Source organism: Martes martes, assembly GCF_963455335.1.
Source record: "Martes martes genome assembly, chromosome: 4".
Lineage (NCBI taxonomy): Eukaryota > Metazoa > Chordata > Mammalia > Carnivora > Mustelidae > Martes > Martes martes.
Window position 1 is genome coordinate 157,658,910 of NC_137891.1, and position 25,491 is coordinate 157,684,400.

Here is a 25,491-nt window from a genome sequence, read left to right on the forward strand (position 1 = left end):
TCTGCCTAGCCCGCACAGGGCTGCACACCCTTGGACACTAGACAGAGAAGCTTGAGTTACTGAGTGCTCTGCTCCTCCCAGAAAGGCCCAGCACCCAGGGATTTCCCTGCAGTGGCACCCACTGACAATATTTAAAACACTCTACAATCAAAAGGAAGCTGCATTCCCCTACAGGCTCACGGTTCAGGGCCATGACTCAGGACAAAGGTGGGGCTGGTGGGTTTGCATCCTAGCTCTGTGCGACTGTGACTTGGGCCAAGTTATAGCTTTTTCACCTGTAAAATGGGTATTAGTAACACTTATTCCAAAGGGTTACTGCAAAGACTAAGTGATATAATGAATATACAATGTTTAGCACAGCGGCTGGCACATAGTAGGAGCCCTCTAAAACTGCTGACCTTTTATACGCACAGACTGTGTATGTCTGCAGACGGAAAATAAGGTCTCTGAGGGATGGATTTCATGTATCTTACACAATGCTGAAGCTCTAGCACCTAGGAAAGTGTCTGGCACGTAGGAGGTGCTCATTAAAGATTTCTTGAACAAATGAAACAGGAGCTATTACCATTAGGTTTAGAGGATAATAGAGTTAATGTGGCAACTTTTTTTTTTTTTTTAAAGATTTATTTATTTTACAGAGACAGCAGTTGGGGCAGGGGTAGAAGGAGAGAATCTTCAAGCAGACTCCCTGCTGAGCACAAAGTCCAACTCTGGGCTCGATCCCACAACCCACGGGGCCCTGACCTGAGCTGAAACCAACCAACTGAGCCACCCAGATGCCCAATGTGGCAATTTTTTAAGGGATACAAGAGACTTTAGTATGTTAAAACAGGGATATGAAGAAGTCAGTAAAGAGAATGAAGATCCGGGTTCCTGGGTTTTGGTCCAAGATCTAGGAGAGGTTGAAGAACCAGGGCACAGGAGAAGGGACTGACCTCAGAGAAGAGATATTATAGAGGGCAGAAGTGTCAGGGCATGATGACTAACTGGACATTTGGTTGAGAGAAGGAGAAAGAAGAACTCTCAGATTTCCGGCTCAGGTGACACTCTCAGGTGGATACTGGTGTCATTCATGGAAAGAGGCAATATGGACTGATTAGCTTTAACAGGAATTCAAGGACTTGGGCATACTGAGTTTGAGATGCCTGAGAGTCATCCAAGTGGAGTTGTCCAGCAGGGAGTTGGGTATTTGGGTCAAGTATCAGGAGCTGAGAGTCATTGGCAAACAGGTTTTAACTGACACGGTCAACTACGAAGTGAAGAAGACCACAACTGAGCCCTGGCAGACATCAGCACTTAAAGGTGGGCACAGGACAAGAAGGCTGCTTGCAAGAGAGACTGAGAAGGAACAATCAGAGAAGTAGAAGGACAACTGGAAGGGAGTTTGGACAAAGATTACTGAGAGGAGAGAGTTTCAAAATGGAGGAAGAGATCAATAATGTCAACCGCTTCAGAGAGGTCAGAAAAAGAGAAGGTCTACCCTTGGATTTGTCACTTAGTCATTTCAAGTGACCTGAGCAAGAGCATTTCGGGGAGGAAGGTGGTCGGGGTAGAGAAGCAACTGCAATGAGTCTCTGTACATCCTTGCTTGAAGGGTGTTCAACTTGCTCCCAGTCTGAAGGACAATAATTTTGTAGAAGCGGATGGTGCTCTATTCTCCTATGTAACTTACGGTATGCGACAAAGCTTAGCAGGGATGCCTTTCAATCCCACCATCCCTCCCTGGTATTGCAGTAGTAAGAATCCCAAGGATCCTTTCTGGAATAGCAGAGAGGGAGGAGCTATGGAATGTGGGGATGCCAGGTACCCAGGTACCCTGGCCAGGAGCCAGCAAACTTTCAAAACCCTTGAAGGCAGTGTATTAGGCTTCTTGTACCTTCTCACACAAGGGCCCCAAAACATGCAGCTGGGACTCTGTCAATATTCCAGACTTCCTGCTTCAGAGAGCTCAGCAAGGTTTCAAAGGCCATCCCTATACTCTTGGGAATTCAGCCAGCTTGGACCATGGCAATAATTCCTTAATGGTATGAAAATCACAGATACACACAGTCACAGATAGACACCATGCACCTTGGCCTTTCGAAAGCAAAGTGGATCTCAAGAGAAGTGACGTTTTCCTCTGTAGAGCTGGGCAAGAGGGCGATTTCTACACCAGTACCTCATCAGCTAGCACCAGACATCTGGTAGACCTCTGTACTTTGGCCACTAGCCAGCCTGTCCATGAAACAGCAGCCAGGAGAGGAAGCAGCATGTGGCAGGTAAGCTGGCGGACTCTGCGGTCAGAGTGCTTGGGTTTGAAAGTTGGCTTCATCACTTCCTATCTTTATGACTTTAAGCAAACTGATCCATTCTCTCCACCCCCATCTTCCCACACTTAAAACTGGATTAATGACAACACCTATCTCATAAGATTGTTGGGAGGATTAAAACAGGAAAGATGGGAAAAGGTCTCATCAGACAATCTGATACATCAAGAGGCGTCAGCTATCACTGCCACTGGAGCATGGCCATGGCCTAGACTTGGCTTCTTCTTTCTGCTTTCTGCTGAGACCGTTTGCCCCAGGCTTAGCCTGTAGATGCTATGCTCGCTCCCCATGCTGAGTGGCTCCATTGGCCACCATCTAAAAGACATGCTATTAAATCTTTCACCAAAGGGTGCTTGGGTGGCTCAGTCAGTTAAGGGTCTGACTCTCGATTTTGGCTCAAGTTGTGATCTCAGGATCGTGAGATTAAGCCCGCAGTCGGGCTCTGTGCTGGGTGTAGAGCCTGCTTAAAATTCTTCTTTCCCTCTGCCCCACCAAAAATAAATGTAAAAATTAAAAAAAAAAAAAAAAAAAAAAACCTTTCACCAAAGCAGAAAAGGTGACTCAAACATACATAGCAAAGGATTGCCAGGAAAATAGGATGTGCCAAGTTTCATCAGTTACACTTTTTGCTTTAAAAACGTACATTCCCTACCCTGCTCCTAAAACCTATATTTTAAATGTTTATCATGATCTATTCTGGGATCTTTATTCCTTCCTGATAAAAACTTATCTGATCATGATAAAAGTCATTGAGAAAGTGGGAATTCACTTAGTAAGCGTCTAACACGAAAATTTTCTGGAATGATCAACATTTATACCCCTAAGACACATCATCTCATTTCATTCTCTTGACTTAATGAGGTAAGTAATACTCAGACTTTTCCAAGGTCCCACAGTATGTTAAGTGAGAAAGCTGTGAGAACTTTCTGTCTCATCTCATCTCTTTCCAATCTTTCATGTATTAGTATATGTCAAAATAATTCTTCTACATCAAAATAATTATTCTCTTCACTCTTTCCATTAGAAGAGTATTGTACCACAACCCTCATACCCTCGGTCTCTCCATTTCCTGAGGGCTCCCCCTCTTCCCTGTCTTTCTCATTAGCAGAAGATGTCTCCAGGCAGGCAAGTCTCAGGGAAAGAAAGGAAGACTTCCCAGCAGACAGCACAAAGGGTTTTGAGGGAACAGGCTGGTTTTCCTGAGAAGCAGGACTCTGTAGGCAGAACAGGCTGGCACATCGGCGTCCCTTCCATTTCCACCGCCTGCTCCCCCATATGTACCCGAGTGTGGGAGTCAGTGACTGGATGGGCTCCGGGAGGAACAAGGCTTAGGAACAGACTAAGAATGTAGGTTTCACACAGCACTTGGTTTAAAAACAAACAAACATAAAGATTTAATGGTTTAGACTGTGTCAAAACTACCACATCAAAACTGCATTAAGGGGGCACCTGGGTGGCTCAGTGGGTTAAAGGCTCTGCCTTCGGCTCGGGTCATGATCTCGGGGTCCTGGGATCGAGTCCCGCATCGGGCTACCTGCTCTGCAAGGAGCCTGCTTACCCCTCTCTCTCTCTGCCTGCCTCTCTGCTTACTTGTGATCTCTGTCTGTCAAATGAATAAATAAATAAATAAAAATCTTAAAAACAAACAAACAAACCCAAAACTGCATTAAGACCTTCTGTGTCAACTGTTGATGCCATAGCAGCACCCAGGTGGCTCACTCGGTTAAGCATCTGCCTTCAGCTCAGGTCACAACCGTGGGGTCCTGGGATCAGGCCCCACGCTGGGTTCCCTGCTCAGCGAGGAGCCCACTTCTCCCTCTCCCTCTGCCCCCTGCTTGTGCTCTTTCTCTTGTTCTCCAGCTCAAATAAATTTTTAAAAGAGTTGATGCTATAAAAATCAAAATCCTGATTTTTACTTAGTACATTTGGTCAAAGTTATCGAGAAATGCTAGCTACCCGCAAGGAAAAAAAGAACACAAACCCAAGTTACAACACCAAGGATCACTCCTAACACCGAAACAACACAAAACACCCACAACAAAAACCCTGACGGATTAATTCAAATATAAATAATAAAGGTATAAAAGGACTAGAAGAAAGCACAGAGGAAGACACCTTCACAGATCACAATGTATGGATGTAAATTCAAAAACTGCTTACTGAGGGCAATTTGCCAGTAACTTTCAAAGTTGCAAATGCTTGTAACTGTGATCCAGAAATATTTTTCTTTATTCTAGGTGACCTCACATGTGTAGGAAATGATGTACAGAAAAGGTTATTCAATGATGTAATAATATTTGTAATAAAGATTAGAAAATGCATAAAAGTCCATCAACAGGGAATTACCTAATTAAACTATTGTACATCTATACAATGAAATGCTACATAAAACAGAATAAGGTACTTCTGTTTCTAGCCATGATGGAATAACAGGGATACGATTTAACCTCTTACCTTAAACAACAAAGAAACAAGTCAAACTATGTGAAAAAAAAAAAAAAAAAAAAAGAAAACAGTTTTCAGACCAGTACAGGGAGGAGGAACCCAAAGAGAGCCCAGTGGTCTTTCAGAGTTCAGAAAACAAGTCACAATTTAGAAGACCAAAGGGCTAGAACTTGTGGAGAAGACCAATAGAGAGGACAGAGTTGCACAGAAAGCTCTGGAGATCTGCGAAGGGGTCCCCTCAGATCTTTAGCCAAGCACTTCTCTGTGTATATATATGAGAGGAAAATCTGAGGCTGAGAAAAGACCACCAGGAAGCAGTAGACCAAACAGTTCCTGATGCCCATACAGGGTTGGGAATTGTTAGTATTTACAAAAACCTGAGTGGAAATAAATCAGAGTGGAAATACTTCATAAAGCACAAGGCACAGGGTCGAGTCCTCAGAATGGTACAACATTAGAAATGGGGATAAATTAGCCCCAGACAAAAGACTGCTCACAACCTGCACTAACAGCGTTAAAAGCAAGCCTCAAAGGGCTAAAACCGATTCCAAGTAACTCAGCCACATGCCCAAGCAAAATCAAACACTCTTTAAAAGAATACAACAAAAATCTAGCCCAGAAAAATGTAAACTTTGCATGTCTGGAATCTAATAAAAAATTACCAGGCAGGTAATTTGATGTGGGGCAAGGAATACAAAGACCCAAAAAGGGCCATAACCAGAAGGGAAATCCCGGTTATGGGCCATAACTGGGAGGGAAATCATCAATAGAAACCATTCCGGAAATGAGAGTGATGATGGAATTAGCAGACAAGGATATGAAAACAGCTATTGTAAATATATTCCACATGTTTAAGAAAGTAGAAGAACACATGAGCATAACAAAGAATGAAATGGAAGATATAAAAAGACCTAAATGGAACTCGAGAGATTTAAAAACTCAGTATCTAGAATGAAAATACACCAGATGAGATAAACAGCTGACTGGACACTATGAAAGAAAACTCAGTGGACGTGAAGACTTAGCAATGTCGACTACCCAAAATGAGGCACAGAGAGAAATAAGACTGGGGGGCGGTGAGGGAAAGGCATCAGCGGCCTGTGGGATTCCCTAGACTCCTGGGAAGAGAGGTGGGGTAGGAAAAATATTTGAAAAAAAAAAAAAAATAAGGACAAGAAAAAGTCCAAATCTGATCTTTAAAAAACCAATAACTATGAATCCATAGGTCCAAGGAGCTGAGGAAAAATCCCAAACTAAAGAAAACCATAATAGGGCACATCATAATCAAATTGCTGAAAATCAGTGACAAAGAGAAAAAAATCTCAAAAAGCAGCCAGAGGAAGATAAAGACATTACATATGAGGTAAAACTAGGTAAGAATGACAGAGACTTTCATAAGAAACTATGCAAGCTAAAATAAAATGAAGTTATAATTTCAAAGTAATTGGTGTGGGTAAAACCCTCAACCTAGAATTATATTGTCAGTCCCCTGCCCCCCTCACCAAAAAAAAACCCCAAAAAACCTTTCAAAACTTAATGTAAGGGATGCTTGGCTGGCTCAGTGGGTTAAACGTCTGCTTTTGGCATAGGTCATGATCCCAGGGTCCTGGGATTGAGCCCCGTGTTGGGCTCTCTGCTCAGCGGGAGCCTGCTTCTCCCTCTGCCTGCCCGCTCTCTCTTGTGCTCTCTCCTTCTCTCTCTGACAAATAAATAAAATCTTTGAAAAGAGAAAAACCTTAATGTAAAATAAAGACTTTATCAGTGAAACCAAAGCTGAAAGACTGCATTGCCATTAAATCTGACTCATAGGAATCATTACAAGAAGTTCTTCAGGCAGATAAAAAGGGAAACCCTAAGGAAATATGTATCTATAGAAAGGAAGAAAGACCCACAGAAAAAAAAAGCTTGTCGATAACTATAATAGACTTCCCTCTCATTAAAATTTTTTTTTAAAGACTTTATTTATTTATTTGACAGAGAGAGAGATCACAAGTAGGCAGAGAGGCAGGCAGAGAGAGAGGGGGAAGCAGGCTCCCCGCCGAGCAGAGAGCCCGATGCAGGGCTCAATCCCAGGACCCTGAGATCATGACCCGAGCCGAAGGCAGAGACTCAACCCTCTGAGCCACCCAGGTGCCCCTCATTAAATTTTTTTTAAAAATTGGGGCACCTGGCTGGCTCAGTGGGTAGAGCATGCAACTGAGCCTTGATCTCAGGGTTGTGAGTTCAAGCCCCACCTTGGGTGTAAAGATCACTTTAAAATTGTGGTAACATACACATAACATAAATTTACCATCTTAAACTTTTTTTTTAAAGATTTTATTTATTTATTTGACAGAGAGAGAGAAATCACAAGTATACAGAGAGGCAGGCAGGGTGGGGGAAGCAGGCTCCCCGCTGGGCACAGAACCCGATGCAGGGCTCGATTCCAGGACCCTGGGATCATGACCTGGGCCGAAGCAGAGGCTCAACACACTGAGCCACCCAGGCGCCCCTTAAACTCTTTTTTAAAGATTTATTTATTTGAGAGAGAGACCATGTAAGCACAGGGAGAGACAGAGACAGAATCTTCAAGCAGCCTACCCTCTGAGCATGGAACCTGATGCAGGGCTTGAACCCGGGACCCTGAGACCATGACCCAAGGCAAAATCAAGAGTCAGGCGCTTAACTATCTAAGTCATCCAGGTGCCCCCATCTTAAACATTTTTTTAAAGTAAGCTCTATGTCCAACATGGGGCTCAAACTCATGACCCCAAGATCAAGAGCTGCATGCAAGATGCCCCACATCTTAAAACATTTTTAAGTATACAATTCAGTAGTATGAAAGTACATACATACACATTATACAACCAGTCTCCAGAACTCTTTTCATCTTCCAAAATGGAAACTCTACATCCACTAAGCAACTTCCCATTTCCCCTCCCCCCAACCTCTGGTAACCATGAAACTCTTTTCTGTCTCTACGAATTTGACTACTTCATGTACTTCATATAAGTGGAACCAAACATATTTTTCTTTCGATGACTGGCTTATTTCACTTAGCATAATGTCCTTAAGGCTCACACATGTTGTGGCATCTTAAAATTTCCTGCCTTTGTAAGGTTGAATAATGTTCCATTGTACGACTATATCATATTTCGTTTATCCTTCCATCTCTCTGGATAGACGCTTGGATTGCTTTGGCTATTGTAAAATAATGCTGCTCTGACCATGGGTGTACCAATACCGGCTTGACCTGCTTTCATTTCTTCTGAGTGTATATCCAGAAAGGGAATTGCTGGGTCACATGGTCACTCCATTTTCAATTTTTTAAAGGAATTATCACGCTGTTTCCATAGTGGCTGCACTATTTTACATTCTGGCCAACAGTGTACAAGGGTTCCAATTTCCCTACATCTCTGTCAACACTTGTTATTTTCTCTCTCTCTCTCTGTTTTTTGATACCAACCATCACCGAAATGGAACACATTTTATCCCATGACTCAGGTCTCAATCAACTTAAAAGTATGAAAATTAAACAAAAGATATTCTCTGATCAGAACAAAAATAAGCCAGATATCTGCAACAAAAAGATATCTGCAACATCCTCAAATCTTTGGAAATTAAGCAAAATGTCAAAAGAACCCACGGGTCAAAGTGGAAATCACAAGTGAAGTTCGAAAATATCTTGAACTCAATGAAAATAAGAATACAATATCAAAATTTGTGGGATGTAGCTGACAGTTTTTTAAAAAGACTTTATTTATTCATTTGAGAGGAAACAGAAAGAGAGCACAAATTGGGGGGAGGGGCAGAGGGAAAGGGACAAGCAGACTCCCCGCTGAGCATGGAGCCTGATGCGGGGCTCCATCCCAGGACCCTGAGATCATGACCTGAGCCAAAAGCAGATACTTAACCAACTGAGCCACCCAGGCATCCCAGCTGATACAGCATAGAGAGAAAATTTTGTAGCATGAAATCAAGGAATCAATCAGTGGTCTAATCTTCTATCTCAAGAAACAAGGAATAAATTAAATCCTAAATAATTGTAAGGTACGAAATAATGAAGAGTAGAAAACAATGATTATAGGGAGAAAAATACCAAAAGAGAAAAATCAATGAACCCAAAAGCTAGTTCTGTGAGAAGATCAATCAAAATGATAAACCTCTAACCACAAAGACTAGGAAAAAAAGAGAAATTATGTATTTCATGTCAGTATATTTAACAACTGAGATGAAATCTACAAATTCCCTGTCAGGCATTAACTACCAAAGAAGAAATAGGAAACCTGAATAGAAATATGAAAGTTCTAGATCTATTAAAGAAATGAAATTCTTTTTTCTTTTTAGAAATATAATTCTTAGTTTAAAAAACCTGCCCACAAAGGGATTTTCCTTTTTTTTTTTTAAAGATTTTTTTTTTTTTTTTGGGACGCCTGGGTGGCTCAGTTGGTTACGCAGCTGCCTTCGGCTCAGGTCATGATCCCAGGATCCTGGGATCGAGTCCCATATCGGGCTCCTTGCTCAGCAGGGAGCCTGCTTCTCCCTCTGCCTCTGCCTGACTCTCTGTCTGCCTGTGCTCACTCTCTCTGACAAATAAATAAATAAATAAATCTTTAAAAAAAAAACAAAACATTTTTTTTTTTAATTTGACACACACACAGAGAAATCACAAGTAGGCAGAGAGGCAGGCAGAGAAAGAGGAGGAAGCAGGCTCCCTGCTGAGCAGAGAGCCCGATGTGGGGCTCGATCCCAGGCCCCTCAGATCATGACCTGAGCCGAAGGCAGAGGCTTAACCCATTGAGCCACCCATGTGCCCCGCTTTTTTTTTTTTTTTTTTAAGATTTATTTATTTATTCGAGAGAGAGAGGGGAGGAGGGGCAGAAGGTGAGGGAGAAAATCTCAAGCAGATTCCCCAATGAGTGCAGAGCCCCACATGGGGCTCACTCTTACAACCCATGACATTGTGCCCTGAATGGAAACCAAAAGTCAGATGCTCAATCAACTGAGCCACCCATGCGTCCCAAAGGGATTTTCTTAATACAAAACCTAGGTCTCCCTAGATATCTTTGCTGATAAATCCTATTAATCATTTAAAGAAAATTATTCTCAGTTCTACACAAAACTTTCAGGAAACTGCAGATGAAGGAATATTTTTCTCACTTGTCCTATGATGTCAGCATTACCCTGATGCCAAAACTAAAGACATTACAAGGAAACTACAGAGCAATATTTCACATGACTGTTTATGTGAACAAAAACCCTTAATAAAACATTAATAAATTGAACCCAGCCATATATAAAAAGAACAATACATTAGAGCCAAGTGAAGTTTATTCTAGTAATACAAGGTCGGTTTAACATTTGAAAATCAATCAATGAAGAAGAAATCACTGTGATTCACCATATTGACAGACTAAAGTAAAAAAAAAGCCGTATGGTCATGCCAAAAGATCCAGAAAAAGAAGCATCTGACAAAATTCAACACTGTTCATTATAAACATTCTCAACAAACCAGAAATAGAAGAGAACTCCCTCTATCTGAAAGGTTATCTATGAAAAACCTGCAGCTAACACCGTAATGGTGAAAGACTAGAGGTTTTCCCCCTGAGACTGGAAACAAGGCAAGTATATTCACTCTTACCTCATCTGTTCAACACTGTACTGAAGATTCTAGCCAGTGCAATGAGCCAGAAAAAGGAAAAAGAGGCATCCAGATTGAAAAGGAAGAAATAAAACTGTCTTTATTAACAGAAGACCTGATTGTTTATATTAGTTTATATTAGTGTGATATCAGTGCAAGGAGAGACATAAACATCAGTGGAATGGAACAAGGATTCCAGAAAGAGACCCACATATACATGCCTAGTTGATTTTCAACAAATACGCCAACATAATTGAATGAAGACAGACTAGTCTTCAACAAATAGTTCTGAACAATTGAGCATACATATGCAAAACTATATATAAAAATTCACTTGATACAGGTCACATACTTAAATGTAAGGGCTAAACCTATAAAAATCTAGAAGAAAACATAGGAAAAGACCTTTTGACTTTGGACTAGGGTAAGATTTCTTTTTTTTTTTTTTTTTAAAGATTTTATTTATTTATTTGACAGACAGAGATCACAAGTAGGCAGAGAGGCAGGCAGAGAGAGAGGAGGAAGCAGGCTCCCTGCTGAGCAGAGAGCCCGATGCGGGGCTCGATCCCAGGACCCCGGGATCATGACCCAAGCTGAAGGCAGAGGCTTTAACCCACTGAGCCACCCAGGTGCCCCTAGGGTAAGATTTCTTAGGTAAAATACCAAAAACAAAATCCATAAAAGAAAAAACTGAGGGGCACCTAGGTGGCTCAGTGGTTAAGCATCTGCCTTTGGCTTAGGTCATGATCCCAACATCCTGGGATCGAGCCCCGCACTGGACTCCTTGCCCAGCTGGAAGCCTGCTTCTCTCTCTTCCACTTCCCCTGTTTGTGTTCCCCCTCTTGCTGTCTCTCTCTCTTTCTCTGTCAAATAAATAAATAAATAAATAAATCTTTTTAAAAAAAGATAAAAATTGATAAACTGGACTTCATCATGATTAAAAATCTCTGCTCTGTAAAAGACATTATTAAGAGAATAAAAAGACAAGCCACAGACTGCAAGAAAATATTTGCAAATCACCTGACAGAGGTCTACTATCCACAATATGTGAAGCTGTCTTACAATTCAATAAGAAGACAACCAATTTAAAAAAAGAGATTTGGACAAATCCTCAAAGATAAAAGAATGCCAAACATCAGAAAGGATGAATACCCAACTTTTGTATCAACATGGTTGGGACTGGAAGAGATTATGCTGAGTGAAATAAGTCAAGCAGAGAGAGTCAATTATCACATGGTTTTGCTTACCTGTGGAGCATAAGGAATAACACAGAAGGCACTAGGAGAAGGAGAGAAGTGAGTGGGAGAAATCGGAGGGGGAGACAAACCATGAGAGACTGTGGAGTCTGAGAAACAAACTGAGGGTTTTGGAGGGGAGGGGAGTGGGGGGTTGGGTGAGCCTGGTGGTGGATATTAAGGAGGGCACGTATTGCATGGAGCACTGGGGGTGGTGCATAAACAATGAATTTTGGAACACTGAAATAAAATAAAATAAAATAAAATCTATTTAAAAAAAAGAATGCCAGGACGCCTGGGTGGCTCAGTGGGTTAAGCCTCTGCCTTCAGCTCAGGTCATGATCCCAGGGTCCTGGGATCAAGCCCCGCATTGGGCTCTCTGCTCAGCGGAGAGCCTGCTTCCCCCCCTCTCTCTGCCTGCCTCTCTGCCTACTTGTGATCGCTCTCTCTCTGTCACATAAATAAATAAAAAAACTTAAAAAAAAAAAAGAATGCCAAATAAGCACATGAAAATGAAACTGAATATCATTAGTCATTAGTAGAATGCAAATTAAAACCACAGTCAGGTATCACTATAAATTAGAATAGCTACAACTCAAAACACTGATAGCAGAGATGTGGAGAAACCGGAACTCTTCAACATTGATGGCAGGAAAGCAAAACAGCACAGTCAATTTGGAAAACAGTTTGGCAATCTCCTATAGAGTTAAACACACACCCTGTCTACAAATGTTTCTAGTGGCTTTCATTATAATCACTCCAAACTAGAACTTACCCCAATGTCTTTTGCCTAGTGAGCAGATGAACACACTATGTTACATCCATACAACAGAATGCCACTCAGCAATAAAAAGGAACAAATGATACACACAACACACATGTGAATCTCAAATACATTATACCAAATAAAAGAGGCACCATCAAAAGGCTTCCCACTATGTGATTCCATTAATATACATTCTGGAGACACTCTAGGAACAGAAAACTGATCAGTGGTTGTCAGGGTCTGGGGGTCAGGGGAAGGGTTAACCACAAAGCAGTCAAGGGAAATTTCAGGGGCTGATGTTGGAAATGTTCTGGTGGACTGTTGTGGTGGTTGCTCAAACGTATGCATTTATCAAAACCCCTATGACTACATCAAAATGTCAATTTTACTGCATGTAAATTAAACTTCAATAAATCTTACTTTTTAAAAAATTATGATATAGCCATACAATCGTATGTTATGCAATCATACAAATAAGATTACCATACATGCTGGTAAGAGGATAATCTCTAACATATACTGTTAGGAGCAAAAAGCAAGATACAAAACAATAAACATGATGCTCTATTTATGGTACCCCTGGCTGTCTCTAGGGCAGGGATCTGGAACAGGAGTATATACCCTTTTGCACATTTTCAGTTATTATTTCTTTAACCATATGCTTGTATTACTTTCAATTAGAAAAAGTTAAAAAAAAAAAAAAAGGCAAACCACACCTATATCCAGGTCAAGAAAAACTCACGGGTGTCTGGCCCAGCAGACCCAGTCAAGTAAGCCGATGAAAACATTTATAAGAATATGGAACATAGCACCAGACACTTCAGAGGTGCTCAATTAATGGCTGGGGGAAAAATATTGTTTGGAATAAAGTCAGAAGGTACACCCTGGACAAAGAGATTTCCATTTGGACACCAGATACTCAGCCAGCAGAGTCCCTGTTTTAGACAAGGAGCCAAGCTTGGGTTGCTCACATTAGAAAAAGAAAAGGAGTGGGGCGCATGGGTGGCTCAGTCAGTTAAGCGTCTGCCTTCGGCTCAGATCATGATCTCAAGGTCCTGGGATGGAGCCTTGCATCGGGCTCTCTGCTCAGGGGGAGTCCGCTTGTGCTTCTCCCTCTGCCCCTCCCCCCAACTCACGCATGTGCATGTTCTCTCTGAAATAAATAAATAAAATCTTTTTAAAAAAAAAAAAGCATAAAAACTGAATATTCTGGATTTACTTTCAGGCAAGCTGTTTCTCAGCATTCCTCTGCAGGCACATTGTGTGCCCTAACCTCAGCCTGCTCAGTGATGGGATGCAAACCATTCCCACAGTGAACAGATCACACCCCAAGAGGCCACTGCCACCTCCAGAGCTCCTCCCTGTGGCACAAGTGTCACAACCCAACTCCCAGAGGGTCCTGGGCAGCCTTTCCTCTAGCCACTCTAAGTCAGACACTCCAAGAACTTTCCAAAGGAACAAAACGACCCTGATAGTTTCCCTGCACTCTAGACTGCAAAGTCCATCCTGGCATGTCAGTACCGTCTCTATACCACGGCTTCACGGAAAGAAAACCCAAGAGGAAAAGGCAGATATGTAAGCAAGGCCCTTCAGCAGTGATAAAAGGAAATCCCAGCGTTTGGCACGGTTTCTTTCGGCAAGCCTGGCATCAGGAAATCAGGAACGCCAGAATGCAAAATGGACAAAGAGAGAAGGTGCTGGAACAGCCAGCCTCTGAAACTCCTCTTTGTTCCCTGCTTTATTTGGATATGTTTCCCTGAAGCCACGTAGTTTTGATATGTGGCTCAGAGCCTCTGTGCTGGGTAACCTTGTCTGGCTGCCACTGGATACCCGGCTTCCAAGGAGCGGCCACGAAGGTTCGACCCGCTCCCTCCCCTCCACAGAGACAGGTTGTGCTGGCAGGTGTAATCTCCCAGAGGCAGGATGTGGGTAAGGTACAGCAAGGGCAGAGAGTAGGACTGGCATAGGAACCACCCAAACAAGCCCCTTCCAGGCACCCACAGACTCTAGGACATAGAGGTGAGTTACAACAGAATCTCGCGTTCTCAGAGCACATCCTAGGCCACAGGAAGAAAGGGGAGCACTTACCGGGGAAAGATGGCAGTCATCAGGGCTGAAGCATAGCCAGGCTTGCAAGCTCCCTCTGAAAAGTTTGCATACTTGGTAGCTAACTCAGCAGGCCTATGGGAAGAGAAGGAAAGTCACAGTTTGCCAGGCACTGAGCAATCAGTGGGGTATTAGTTCTTAAAGAGCTGTAGGTTTTTTAAAACCTTGAATAAAGCTTCATTCTCAGCAATCAGGCTTTCAGCCCCTTTTCTACACCAACACTTCTGGGGGATGGGGTGGGGGGGGGAGAAATCCTAAACCCAAAGGCCTAAAGGAATAAATAAATTAGCAACGCCCCTCTTACAGAATTTGGTAAAAGGAACTCACTGGGTTTTGCGCAGATTCTTTGCAGCAAGCTTAATACCAAGGAAAGCAGGAACTGCATCCAGGCTCCCAGGCTGGGCAAGTGGAGGCCCAAGACCTAGGGGAAGAGCGGCCTGGGCTTTGACAGTCACAGGCACTGACCTCTTAAGCTTCATTGTGGGGCCTGACACGCCAGCCACGCCTGCCTCTATTCTCTCCACACAGACGTACTAGGACCCAGCCAGTGGGAACCACTCTCAGTGTCCTAAAGCCAAGTATATGTTGGGGCTACAGCTGTCATGATCAGATGTTTAGCTGTAGATGCTCTCCTGCTCTTCTATTCTGTGCCTGGAATGTTCTTCCTTGCCCCTTTCCACCCGGCTACGCCTACTGGTCCTTCGCAATTAAGTTCAGGTCTCTACTCCACTGGGAGTAATCCCCTGACCCCCAGGTTGGGCTAAGTGCTTCCCCTGTGCCCCACAGTCGGTCCCCCTGCCACCCATGTTATATGCCGTATTGTACTAGAATTGCTGGGAGTACGTCTCCCTCATTATGCTGTGAATTCCCAAAGCTGGAGTCCGATTTAACCCTGCACCTCCAGTCCCTTGTGAAGAGATGGACCCACAGAAGATGTCTGTAATTTTCCGACAGAGCAACATGACTCTGCTACAGTCTCACGAACTTGTACCGGAAACAAGACAATCTTAGGAGCCCACAACCCAGAGTGTTTGCTGAATATCTGCAGGATATTTTTTCAGAGGACTTGTGTGTCCCAGCTCTGGTTTTGTGGCAGCAACTACAGTCCAATCCCTTCATATCTTTGGGCTTCAATGTCCTTATGTGTTCCCCGTGGGGCTGGAGTCACTGCCCCGCCACCAAAAATTCTTGCCAGTGCAGTCCCGAGAAAACCACAGTGGAAGAACAGGACACATTCAGTGGCTGCGAGGCTGGAGGCCCTGCGTGCTGGGGCACCTGAGGGAGCACTGGCGGGCTGCCAGTTCCCAGGCCCAACCCCCCTCCCCCGCCTCCACCCTTGGGCCCGCTGCCAACACACTGATGCCCAGCTGCTCCACCGAGCTGGGGCCCCATGGTAAGTCTCCCCTCGGGGCTGCCTTCTGCAGGAACTGGGTGGGGCAGGTCTGGGGGGAAGGGAGCTGGCGCCCGGACTGGAGAGCCAGGAACGATGATGCCACCGCTAGCGTGTGTCATGTGTGATTCACTCGTGTGCCCCTATGGGCCTAGCCCAGGGCCTGGCACAGAGTAACTGCTCACTGAATTTAGACAAACTCAGATGTATCCATGTGCAATTTCTTCCAGAAATCTACTTTTTTTTTTTTTATATAGCCTTTCCCATCAATGAAATGTGAAGGCAGAAATGCAGATGCAAATGCCCAGCGCTACGCCAGCGCTGAGACTTTATTTGGTAGGCAAAGGAGAGTCAAAGGTTTAACAAGAGAATTTACGTAACAGTATTTTCTTATGTAAGCAACTGTATTTCCGAAACGAAATCTAAACTCCAGCACAATCGATGACCTTGCAGGAAGCTCTCAGACAAGGCACAGTGACTGAAAGATTTTTTTTTTTTTTCAGTTCTCAACAGCCGTGTGAGTAGGTCCTCTTAGTTATTAACTTATACAGGAGCTCAGAAAGATAAAGAGACTTATCCAAGATCCTACGGCTAGGGAAGTGGCAGACAGCAGGGCAGGAGCTCCCAACATGGCACCACCACAGTGCGGGACCATGGTAAGCGCCATCACACAGCGAAGCGCCGAGTCCGCGGGCAGCATGGAAGTGGCCAGCGCTGGTAGAGAGGGGTAGAGAGGGGGTAGAGAGGAGGGCCAAGAAGGCCTCACACCGCTCTTTGAAAGGGTGTAGACAAGCAGTGAGGTGTCGTGAGTTCCTCCTACCCGTGCCTCCCAATCCCCTGCCATCTGTGTGCCTGCCTTGTAACCGTTCCTGTGTTCTTTCTCAGTTCCAGAAGGTCTCACACTGAAGACGAAAGAAGGACTGCAGTTGCCCCTCAAACACACTGCCCCACAGAAATGTATACATGACAAGAGACAAGGCTTTGGCCACGTCTTTCCTCTGTCTGGTTTACACTTCTGGCGAGATGCTTCAGGAATAAGGGCCATGGGCAGTCCCAGGTCTGCAGACTCAGGTCATCTATCATGGAGAAGAGGGGGCACTGGCCAGCTGGAGCACAGGGAAGCCACAACCCAGCTGGAAAGGCTCTTCCCATGAGAGTGCAAGGTAGCCCAATGTCGAGGATGAGCAGTTCTAAATCAACCCCCATTTAAAAGGCGACAGTAACTTTTAGAACATACAGCCTCGAGGACAGTGGGCCAGGTCAAGTTATTACCAAATTAAAATGCCTTAGCAGTGGCCTCTTGACTACCCCAGGGAGAGAAGAATAGGGGGAGTGTTGGGGATTCTGAGTCATACAGCAGGCTGGGACCTCTGGGGCAGTTAGCGGTCAAAACCACCAAGATTAACAGTCGCCAACTCCCTCCGGCCAGAATAGTTAGTTTCTCTAAGGCACTCACACTCCAAATGCCAGGAGGCCCCCACAGATGTCTGATCAGATCATTCAGCCCTTGTTCTTCTCATACTCTCCAGCTGGCCTTTCATTTTGGGAGATTTAGCATTTCGACCAGTAAGAGCACCCATTGTCCTGCAAACGTGACTACCAAGCCCCTGGGGTGAAGAGTGTGAACCACTGCACTCAAGAGGGAAGCCAGGCGGACAGACTGGAACCCAAGAGAAGGAACCACACTTCCACTCCCCTGCCTCACCCAGCAGCACTGAGTTTAAGGATCAGGCCGCGCGGAGGTTCTAAGTGGGAAGAGCACGGGATCTGGAACAAGACACTTTCACAGAGGACACTGGCAAGTTGTGTGACCTTGGGCAAGTGATGGAAAATCTGATTCTCATCTTGCTCATCTGCAAATGGGAACCACTCAGTTCCCAGGGATCTTGGGAGGATGTGGTGAGAAAGTACCCTGAGAGGGGCCGCCCGTCCCCTACAGCACCACACGAGGTTATGTGAAACGTGAGGTGGCAGAGGCAGGCATCCAGATCATGGAGGCTCCGAATGCCTCGTTCTGGTTTGGATTCTGTGATAGGGGCGCGTCCCCGAAGGATGCCCAGTGGGAGAGTGCATTTAGGGATCAATGCTGGGGAGGTAAGGGAAGGCTGGAAGGAGCAGTCCATGAGACAAAACGCTAATCTGGAGAGAGTGAGTGCTCTCTCCGTTGCCAAAGGCCAGGAGTGTCTCAAGAAGGACAAAGGAACCACCTGCATGGAACACAGTGGAAGGCCTGGCAAGGTGTGGCCACTGGCTGGACAGCTGGCTTTGGCAACATGGAGGTTACTCCTGACCTTGAAAGAGCTGGTTCACTGGAGAGTGGGGGTGAAAGGCTGATTTCACTGGGTTTAAGGGAAAACAGAATGAGTGGAGTCGCAGAATAGAGACTACTGTTTTTGCTCTAAAGGAAGACAGAGAAATGCAGCAACAGATGAAGGGAAGAAGCAGGGAAAGATGTTTTTTGAGGTTAGGAGACAGTTTAGCACGTTTGTAATTTGGCTGGAATAAGAGGGTAACTCCTGATGCGTCAAGAGATAGGACAGCTGTAGGACAAATGTCCTTGAGGAGGTAGGGACGGGGGAGGAGGGGGACAGACCTAATACAAAAGTAGAAGGACTGGCCTTCCTCTGCTCGCCCCTCCCCACCCTGGCCAGCGACTGCCTAGTCACCTTTGCACCCATTTCCCTCCCCAGCAGAACCAACCCACCTGCCTGCGGACCTCATTTCACCCAGCCTACTTTCACCTTAGCTAGCTCACTTGTTGCCATGCTCTTTCCTGCCCCCTCCCCTCCATCCCTCTCATTCATTCGTTCATGCATTCACTCAACAAACATTTGGAGGCGAGCCACTCTACTCAGACTTGTCCTGGCTCCACCCTTCCTAGCTGCATGACTTTGGCCATGCTATGGATTTGCTCTGTGCCTTCAAGGCCACATCTTTAAAAACTGGGATGGTACTCACACGACCGTCCTGAGGGTTAGGGTGAGAATAAAGTGCTTTTAAGTAACTGTAATTAAAATATAAACTTAAAACAAAACAAAACAAAAAGACATGACCAAAAAATACAAAAACAGCAACAACAACAAAACACACACAAAACAACAACAAAAATTAAACTGCATCCAGGTCTTTGTGTGGCTTAATAGTTCATTTGTTTTTATCACTGAATATTATTTAATTGTATGGATACACTTTGTGTATCCATTCACCTTGACAGATATCTTGGCTCCTTCCAGTTTTTGATGATTTTGAATAAAATTGCTAACATTACTTATTTTAAAAAAGAGAGAGAATAAAGTGCTTAGTATAACAGCTTAGTTTTCTCTCAATACATGCTCACTGTAACAGCCTTGTGGGACACTGCGGGACACTGGCCTGGAATTAGGGACACAATGATGGCTAGGACCTGGTTCTGGCCCACCACCAGTTACACCGAAGAGTAAATGTCCCTTTAAATGAGCCTTCTCTCCTGGACCATGAAAACTGAGCCTGGTGCAGAGCACCTAGGCACCATGCACGGCACAGAGTACAGAAGTACCCACCAAAATGTTTGTTGGCGTGAACTCAACTGGTTACCTTGACTAGTTGGAAGGTTAATTAGCAGAAAGCATAGGGGAGACGTGGTGATAGCTGTGAGAAATGGAGATGGGACTGTGAGGATTCTTCCTGGGCCTCTAAAATCCAGTGACGGGCATCTTGTGAGCAATGATCTAATTTCCAGAACCTTCTCTGAGAGGACTGAAATCAGATCAGCCCCCTACTATGTCTCTTCCTTCATTCGGCCCCCAGCTCACTGCTGTGGAGTTCAGGAACTGGTCAGGACCATGTAACAAGACTGTGTAGATAACACCTCACACACTGCTTGACTAGCAGCAGCGAATAAACAGTAGTGTCCTTTCAAGCCAGTAGAGCAATTTAATCAGAGCTAGCCAATATTACCGTCGGATAAGAACCCTCAGCCCAGGGGTACCTGGGTGGCTCAGTTGGTTAGGCAACTGCCTTCAGCTCAGGTCATGATCCCGGAGTCCTGGGATTGAGTCCTGCATCAGGCTCTCAGCTCCATGGGAAATCTGCTTCTCCCTCTGACCTTCTCCCCTCTCATGCTCTCTCTCACTCTCTCAAATAAATAAATAAAATCTTTAAAAAAAAAAGAACCCTCAGCCCAGGGCTAGCCCCACCACCAGTTCTTCAATGCTATCCTCCCTCACCGTCCTGATGAAGATGCATTTCTTAAGCAGAGAGAGTCAATTACATGGTTTCACTTACTTGTGGAGCATAAGGAATAACACGGAGGACATGGGGAGATGGAGAGAAGTGAGTCGGGGGAAATCGGAGCGGGAGATGAACCATGAGAGACTGTGGGCTCTGAAAAACAAACTGAGGGTTTTGGGGGGTGGTGAGGGGCTGGGTGAGCCTGCTGGTAGATATTGAGGAGGACACATATTGCACGGAGCACTGGGGGTGGTGCATAAACAATGAATCTTGGAACACTGAAAGAAAAAAAAAAAGATGCATTTCCCCAGCTACCGGAGACCCGTGTCCAGAACGTGACTTGGGAAATGGCAGCAGCAGCTTAGGTTAGCTTTAGCAGCCCTATTTTGTCATTACACATTTTCATTTTTCTTTCTTTCTGAAGTCAGACTTGTGAAAGGAAGGCTACTTAACACTGCCGTAGGTCCTTGCAGCTCCAAGATGAAACTTCCCTTTTTTTTTTTTAATTTTTATTTATTTATTTGACAGTCAGAAATCACAAGTAGGCAGAGAAGCAGGCAGAGAGAGAGAGAGGAGGAAGCAGGCTCCCCGCTGAGCAGAGAGCCCGACATGGGGCTCGAACCCAAGACCCTGGGATCATGACCCGAGCCGAAGGCAGAGGCTTTAACCCGCTGAGCCACCCAGGCGCCCCGAAACTTCCCTCCTTAAGGATAACTTCTATCTCCTCTGACCGCCTTTTCCGACTAGCTGCATTATTACATGTCTGCTGGCTCCTCTTGCATTATCATCAGTGTCTTCATTCACCCACATCTGGGGGTGGCCAGTCCACTGTGCCCTGGGCATTACTGACCCTTTGCTCTCGTGAATGCCAATGGAGACTGGGGCTCCCATAAAGTTTGGGCCCCACTTACAGTGAGTGATCTATAATAAACTTGGCAGCACTGTCCTCTGTCTCTCTCATTGCTTTAAGGCAGAGGGATGGCGTCATCTGAGCCATCTGGAATCGGTAGTATTTCTTAGCTCTAGAGGACCTCCCTTTCAGCCCTTGCTACTTTGCACTGTAATCCCTTTTCTTTCTTTCTTTTTTTTTTTTTTTCCCAAATATTTTATTTATTTGACAGACAGGGATCACAAGTAGGCAGAGAGGCAGGCAGCGGGGGGAGGGAAGCAGGCTCCCTGCTGAGCAGAGAGCCCGATGAGGGGCTCGATCCCAGGACCCTGAGATCATGACCTGAGCCAAAGGCAGAGGCTTTAACCCACTGAGCCACCCAGGCGCCCCTGTAATCCCTTTTCAACGAACCAGGCCACTCTGCTGTTTGATCGGTGATTCTGGAGCTGACATTACTGCAGTTTACTTTCGTCTCCATGACCTGGTCATTTCTTTCCTTTTGGCTGGGAGGGTGCTCTCCTGTAAGCTCTTGCAAGTGCTTTAGCCTGAGCTGTAGCGGAAATGCCCACAGAGACTCCCCATCAGGGATCTGTGGCAACCGCTCCAATTCAATTTGTTTCTGTATTTCTTAAAAACAAAACAAAACAAAACAACCACATCTTCTTTCAGGGTGGTAGTGGAAAGAACATGAAAACTAACATTTACTGAGCATTAACCATATACTAATAGTTGACCTGATTATTTCGTTTAGCTTTACCATAGTCCTCTAAGGCTGTACAGCCCTGAGATCCAGGCATCCCGGGTATAGAGTCCAAGAGAAGACATAGTTGGAAGATGTACTGTTCTATTTTTAACACTATAAAATTTCAAATGATAAATTCTGATAGGGCTTGCATTGAATCTGTAGATTGCTTTGAGTGGTATGTAATTCATTCTTCCAATCCAAGAGCAGGGTATATCTTTCCATTTATTTCTGCCCTCTTCAATTCCTTTCATCGAAGTCTCATAGTCTTCAGTGGGTACAGGTCTTTCACCTCCTTGGCTGAATTTATTTCTAAGTCTCTTATTCTTTTTGAGGTAACTGTAAACGGATTTTTAAGGAATTTCTCTTACCGATAGTTACTGCTGTATTAAAGTGCAACTGATCTTTGTGTATCGATTTTGTATCCTGCAACTTTACTGAATCCGTTTATCAGTTCACATGGTTTTTTGGTGGAGTCTTTAGAATCTTCTCTACATATCACATCGTCTGCAAATACAGGCACTTTCACTTCTTCCTTTCTGCTCTGGATGCCTTCCTTCTTCTTACCTAACGGTCTGGGCTAGGACTTCTAACACTATGATGAATAAAGGTGGTGAGAGTAGACCTCCCTGTCTTGTTCCTGATCTTAGAGGAAAAGCTTTCAGCTTTTTACTGTTGACGATGTTCGCTGTGGGTTTGTCATATATGGTCTTTATTATGTTGAGGTAAATTCCCTCTATTCCCACCTGTTGAGAGTTTTTATTATGAATGGATGTGGAGATCTTTCAAATGCTGGGGCACCTGACAGCCTCAATCAGTTCAGCAACTGGCTCTTGATTTCAGGTCATGAGCTCGGGGTCATGAGATCCAGCCCCACGTCAGGTTCCGCGCTCCACGGGGAGTCTGCTTGAGATTCTCCCTCCCTTGCCCTCTGCCCCTTCTACCATGCATGCTCTCTCTCTAAAATGAATAAATCTTAAAACAACAACAACAACAAAACCCGGTTCCAGAGAGCCAAGGTACTATGGATAGCAACAGTATTACTAGTTTTTTCTTGTGGTAGGAGGTGTGACTTAGCCAGGAATGATGCACTGGACAATAAAATACACGAAGAGATGCCTGAACCTGAACAGAAAGAGATGGCATCTGGATACTGTGAAGAACGTTCATGTGACCTGAATGGACAATAAACAAATACATAAGCATCTCTTCTTTCCTTATTGTTCTAAATCCTCATCAGTAAATCACTGTATTGCATGTGGAGCCATCAACACCTCTATACACCAGAGGTGTCACAAAGATATTTAGCCCGGGGCCGCCTGGGTGGCTCAGCTGTTAAGCATCTGCCTTCAGCTCAGGTCATGGTCCCAGGGTGCTGGGATGGAGCCCCACATGAGACTCCCTGCTCAGTGGGGAGCCTGCTTCTCCCACTCCCACTTCCCCTGCTTGTCCTCATGCATGCTCTCTGTCAAATAAATAAGTAAAATCTTAAAAAAAATATTTTTAGCTGGGGCTCTGCATACCCTTGGTGCAGCCCTACTTTAAGGTAAGTATTATTCTTGTTTTTGACAAGACAAACTGAGTCTAAAATCCATCTTCTGCTTTTCCCAAAGCCCTTGCTTTCTTTGATATAAATAACAATGGGCATAAAGGTAAAAAGACTTGAGTTTAAGTAACTAGCTCTTCTACTTACTAGTTGTGTCACCTCGGGTAAGAGGTAATTGGTTTCCTCAACTCTTACAACAGCTATAATAACACATATTTTCTAGAATGGATAGAAAGATCAAATGATTTCCTGCAACAATGTAGGTCAGAGCATTCTTTGCAAAGTTACAGAAATGTCAGTTGCTGCTCCTGTTCTAATGCTTGATTTCTGCTTTTACTACTTCTAGATCATCTGAATTACCATTTCACTAATCTAACGAGGAAAAAACTGTTCCCTTTCATTTTTCTTACTTGGCTTATTTTCTCCAACTCACTTGGCTGTCTCCAAACCCCTGCTAATAGGTGTGTGTGTGTGCAGTTAGATTTATACCTAAGTCTTTCTTTGCATGTGTGTGCTATGTAAATGATGCTGTATTTTTATTGACTGACTGATAGATTTTTTTTTTTTACATGGGAGCTATTGGTTTTGTTTTCCCAGATGCAGCAATTCTCTGAGGGCCTGAGTTTTTACTTGCAAAGCAGGGATAATAATGGTACCTACCTTAGAGGTGAGGACTGAAAGAGATAATGTACATAAGGCTTGGTGCTTAGTGGGCATGCAATATACTATTAGTATAGATGTCATCGGTTTCTGCTAATCCAAAGCTTACATTGGAATAATTAAAGCATGTGACTTCGCTATCCTCCAGAGGGTCACAGTCTAGTTTTATGACGTAGTAGGAAACAACTATGCATCACAGGTGTCATAACTACATCAAACATAGGCGTGCAGGTCTGGGCATCTCTGCTGGACATCTTCAGCCTCTTCCAAAGCAGAACAGGCCTTCCTGGCACCCCCAGGCCTTTGTGCCACTGGTCCTCTGCCTGACACTTCTTCCTTTCTCCCACTAACGGGCTCCTGGGGCTGCCACGACCAATTACCCCAAAGGCACAGGACAGGGGAGCTTAAAACAACAGAAACTTATCCTCTCACAATTCCAGAGGCCAGAAGTCCAAAATCAAGGTGGTTTCCTCAGGCAGTTCCTTCTAGAGGCTCTGAGGCAGAATCTGCTCTGGGATCCTCTGTAGCAGCTGACAACCCTTGGCATTCCTGGGCTTGTGGATGCATCACTCTACTCTCTGCCTCCACTGTCGCGGTGCTCCTTCAGTGATACTGTGTTTTTAATGTCAAGTTCCAATTGCTTACTGCTGGTATACTGGAAAAGGTTGACTTGTGTATATTATTAACCTCATATCCTATGGCCTTGCTATACTTGCTAACGCACTCCAGAAGTGTTTTGACAAGTCTCTGGGTTTCTCTACAGAGACAATGATGTCATCTGTGAAAAAAGACAGTTTTATGTCGTCATTCCCCAACTCTATGCCTTTTAATTCCTTTTTTTTTTTTTTTTTTTTTTTTTACTTGAATTAGCTGGAGGTTACTGTATAATACTGGAAAGGAGTGGTGAAAGGGGACATTCCTGCCTTTGCCCAGTCTTGGGGGAATGCATCTAGTTTTCTCATCATTCAGCATGTTAACTGCTGGGTTTTTCATAGGTGTTCTTTATCATACTCTATTACTGGTTTGCTGACTCTTTTTTCTAAAATCATGATTGGATATTGGATTGTATCAAATGCTTTTCCTGCATCTTATAGATATGATCGTGTAATTTTCCCCTTTGCCTGATGATGGGATGGAATACAGTCACCGATTTTCTGATGTGGAATCAGTCTTGCACACCTGGAACAAATCCCACTTAGTTGCAGTATTTGATTCTTTTTATACATTGTTAGATTCAATATGCTAATATTTTCTTGAGGATTTTTATGTCATGTTCATGAGAGAGAACAGTCTATAGTTTTCCTTTTTTTTTCTTTAAAGATTTTATTTATTTATTTGGCAGAGAGAGATCACAAGTAGGTAGAGAGGCAGGCAGAGAGAGAGGGGGAAAGCAGGCTCCCTGCTGAGCAGAGAGCCAGATGCAGGGCTCGATCCCAGGACCCTGAGATCATGACCTGAGCCAAAGGCAGAGGCTTAACCCACTGAGCCACCCTATAGTATTCCTTTCTTATAATGTCTTTTTTTTTTTTCCCCCTAAACAGTCTCCTACATCCAATGTAGGGCTTGAACTCATGACC

General features: G+C 44.3%; 1 protein-coding gene across 5 annotated transcripts in view; it reads right to left on the reverse strand.

The window, feature by feature from the left end:
* Window positions 1–25,491, reverse strand: part of ST3GAL3 (ST3 beta-galactoside alpha-2,3-sialyltransferase 3) — a 186,059-nt gene that overhangs the window by 60,550 nt on the left and 100,018 nt on the right. For all 5 annotated transcript variants that reach the window (XM_080801259.1, XM_080801260.1, XM_080801258.1 and 2 more), the window contains one exon: window positions 14,461–14,553. In XM_080801259.1, coding sequence (XP_080657385.1) covers window positions 14,461–14,553 — 93 coding nt within the window. The remainder of the gene's footprint in view (window positions 1–14,460; window positions 14,554–25,491) is intronic.